At 51.0% G+C, this 3107-nt stretch overlaps 1 protein-coding gene across 7 annotated transcripts in view; it reads left to right on the forward strand.

Moving 5' to 3' along the window:
* Positions 1–3107, forward strand: part of LOC108447739 (feather beta keratin-like) — a 69910-nt gene that overhangs the window by 10706 nt on the left and 56097 nt on the right. For 2 of the 7 annotated variants that reach the window (XM_017738658.1, XM_017738656.1), the window contains exon 3: positions 442–447. The exons of 4 other annotated variants lie outside the window; for them this stretch is intronic. In XM_017738658.1, coding sequence (XP_017594147.1) covers positions 442–447 — 6 coding nt within the window. Of the gene's footprint in view, positions 1–441; positions 448–765; positions 772–3107 lie in introns of all 7 variants that reach the window. One more of the 7 variants, XM_017738659.1, reaches the window with a different exon arrangement.

Raw genomic sequence — 3107 nt, forward strand, 5'->3', positions numbered from 1 at the left:
GCTGGAAGAGAGGGGGTTTAAGCAGGGCCGTGGGGGTTGAAGAGGTATTGTGGAGGCTGTTGTGGGGCTGTGGGGAGGTGTGAGGGCTCCTGAGGCTGGGGCCAAATGTGCTGGAAGAGAGGGGCCAAGGGGAATGGAGCAGGAGGATCAGGGTCTTGAGACTCACCTTGTTGGCAGGAGCAGAAGGAGAAGGTGTGAGAAGTGTGTGAGGGAGAGAGGTGCTGGGCCGGTTTTTATGCTGTTCCTGGAGGGGCGGGACAGCCTTGTCCAATGGCCTTGGGGCATTTTTTAGGCTGCAGCTCTTGCCTGGCCCAGCCTTACATGAAGTCTTGAGTTGAGGAGTGTTTTCCTTCATGCAGTTGTGCAATTCCACGTCCTGCTCTTGAGGCCATGTCCATCTGACCTTGGCGGCAGCTTTCATGAGCTGGTGTTTGGGAGGATTGGATTGTTCAGTGTGTGTGTCAGGGAGGGCTGAATAAACAACCACTGCCCTGGAGATTTGCAATGTCATCAGTGATGTCATTTTGTGTCACTGGTGTGCTGTGCTTTGTGCGTGCCCTGTGAAGACTGGACTCCTCTTCTGTGCCACTGCATGTCCATCAGTCATTGTGGTGCACCCAGAAATGTTGAGGGAGCTGTGGATGTCCTGGGGGGTCACTGTGCAACAGCTTGCAAAGGTCCTGGTGTCTGGGAGCACTTCCTGATTTATGAATGAGCGCTCATGCCCTTGTGGCTTAAATGGGATCACAAGATCTGGTAAATGAAAGGCTTTTCAGGCTGAACATGTTCCATTTTATGGTCCACTTGGATTTCTCACATTTTAATTTCAACATACTTGTACATGTAAAGTGTTTTCCTTGACCTCCTTCAGAAATCCAATAACAAACAACAAACCGGGCCTGATCCCTTTGTTCCCAGGCTGGTTTGTGGCGTCAATTCCCTTGTTCGGCATTTAAGCCATCAGCTTTCATAATGATTTATATCCTGTAAATTGTAATATTGTGTTCCTGTGAGCAAAACCCAGTAATTACTAACTGATGGTCAGTGTGCTCCCTTTTCTCTCTCTCTGTCATGATGTGGGCGTGTCTTTATGGAATTCCATGGTTCCATGAACTTCTCTTGAGGCCCTGTCCTTCTGACCTTGGCGGCATCTTTTACGTGTGCGTTGGTATTCGGGAGGGTTTGCATGGAAGCTGAGTGTCAGGGAGGGCTGAATAAACAACCAATGCGTTGGAGAGGTGGGGTTGTCATCAGCAAGGTGTGCTCTGGTTTGTGGGTGTGTTGCGAAGAGAGGCCCCATTCCCTCCCAGCCCTGTCAGGCTGCTCTGGGATTTGCAGCTGTGTGGAGCTGTTTCCCCTTCCCTCACATTCTATGCCTTCCAAACTTACTCCCACCCAGCAAAGCCTTATACTAGACCTGACCTTTCTCTGTTAACTGTGCTGTGTGGGTGTCTTAGTGTCCCTCTTAATTTTAAGCTTTTGATATCCAGGGCCTTTGGTGTCTTCACTTGGGATGATTGCCAAGGGCTGAGGCCACTTGGATTGTCAGAAAGAGGATTTGGACATTGCCCAGGACTGTTGGAGGTGAGCACTGCATGATCCTCAACAACCTGGCAAGTCCAGGTTGTGTCAGTGCCCAGCCTGATGGCCTGAGAAAGGTCTGAAGAACTGGGCCCAGAGACTTGTGGTCAGTGTCCCAAAAGTCCAGATGGCAGCAAGACTCCAGTGCTGTAGTGCAGGATCTGGATCCACTGGGCCAACCCTGAAAACATGATGGGTCCTGGAAATCTGCTGGAGCTCAGCAAGGGCAGCTGCCAAGGGCTGTTTCTTGGGAGAAAGGAGGAAGTCATGCCAAGTAGGAAGGAACATCTGGGTATCGTTTGGAGCAATTGTTTTCTTCTCCAAAAAAGCCTTTGTCATTATGGCTGAGAAGAAATGGAGCAGAAGGTGTCCCTGTACCCCTGTGGGGAAAAAGATACCGAGATTCAAGGGCAGGATTTGGAAAAGTGTTGTGATGAGGCAGTGGGAGGTGACTCTTCGTGTCTGCTCAGCACTGGTGAGGTCCCATGTGAGGTGTTTAGGGCAGTTCTGGGCTCCCCGGTGAGACCAGTGCCCCAGGGCCACCCAGATACAAAAGGGGCTGGAAGATGTTTCCTAGATGAGGATCTGAGAGAGCTGTGGCTCCCAGGGGACAAGGGTGGACAGGATAGTGTCGTCAGTGTGTGCAAATCCCTGATGGCAGGGATTGAAGTTGAGGGAGCCTGGCTGTTCTCAGCAGTGCACACATGCAGGGCAAGAGAGCAAGGGCACTAGTGAGATGGAATTCCATGGGCAAAGAATCTTTCATTCAAAGACAAGAATCTTTCATTGTGAGGGTGGCTGCAGAGTGGAAGAGGTGGTGGAGTCTCTGTCTTGGGAGATGAAAACATGAACTTTCCGTGGTGCTGGAAATGCTGCTCCTGTTGGTCTTGCTGGAGCAGGGGTGTTGAAGCACTTGCAGTCCAGAGTTCCTGGCCAAGTGGTTGAAGTTGTTTTTCTCTTTGCTGGAAGGTTTCAAGAGTCCTGGTGGGAAGAGAGTTTGTCAAGTGTGTGCCTACATGGAGTGTCTTTTGCAGTTTAGTGCCCAGGAGAGAATTGTTGTGTCAAAGCCTTTGGTGTAGCAGTTGAGGGGTGTGACATGTTCCTGGAGATGTCCCCTCATGTGCTTCCTATGCCAGACTTTGTTATTAGTTGTTTTGCCAAGTATGTGAGGGAAAGTGTTGCTGCCCTGTTCCACGTAACCCCAGTGGCCTGTTGAGCTCAGGAATGTGCTGTGTGAGGATGTGAGACCATTGGAAACCAAAAAGATAAGGAGGCGTCCCAGGTTTGATGCAGGGAAACTTTATTGATGTGAGAGCATGAGAAGTCAGGTGAAAGAAGTGGAAATAATCTGTTGTGAGGTGCGAGTAGGGCGACCATCAGCTGAGGTGCTTTGCTTGCAGGAGCTGTTGCCAGAGCACCGAGCTGGTGGTGTCAGGGCTGGTGCCAAGGGCCCTTAGCAGATGTAGCCACCCCTTCTGCCATAGCAGCCCCGGCCTCCCAGCCCATAGCCATCGCCAAGGACGAGT

This window comes from Corvus brachyrhynchos, unplaced genomic scaffold (genome assembly GCF_000691975.1).
Source record: "Corvus brachyrhynchos isolate BGI_N302 unplaced genomic scaffold, ASM69197v1 scaffold437, whole genome shotgun sequence".
NCBI lineage: Eukaryota > Metazoa > Chordata > Aves > Passeriformes > Corvidae > Corvus > Corvus brachyrhynchos.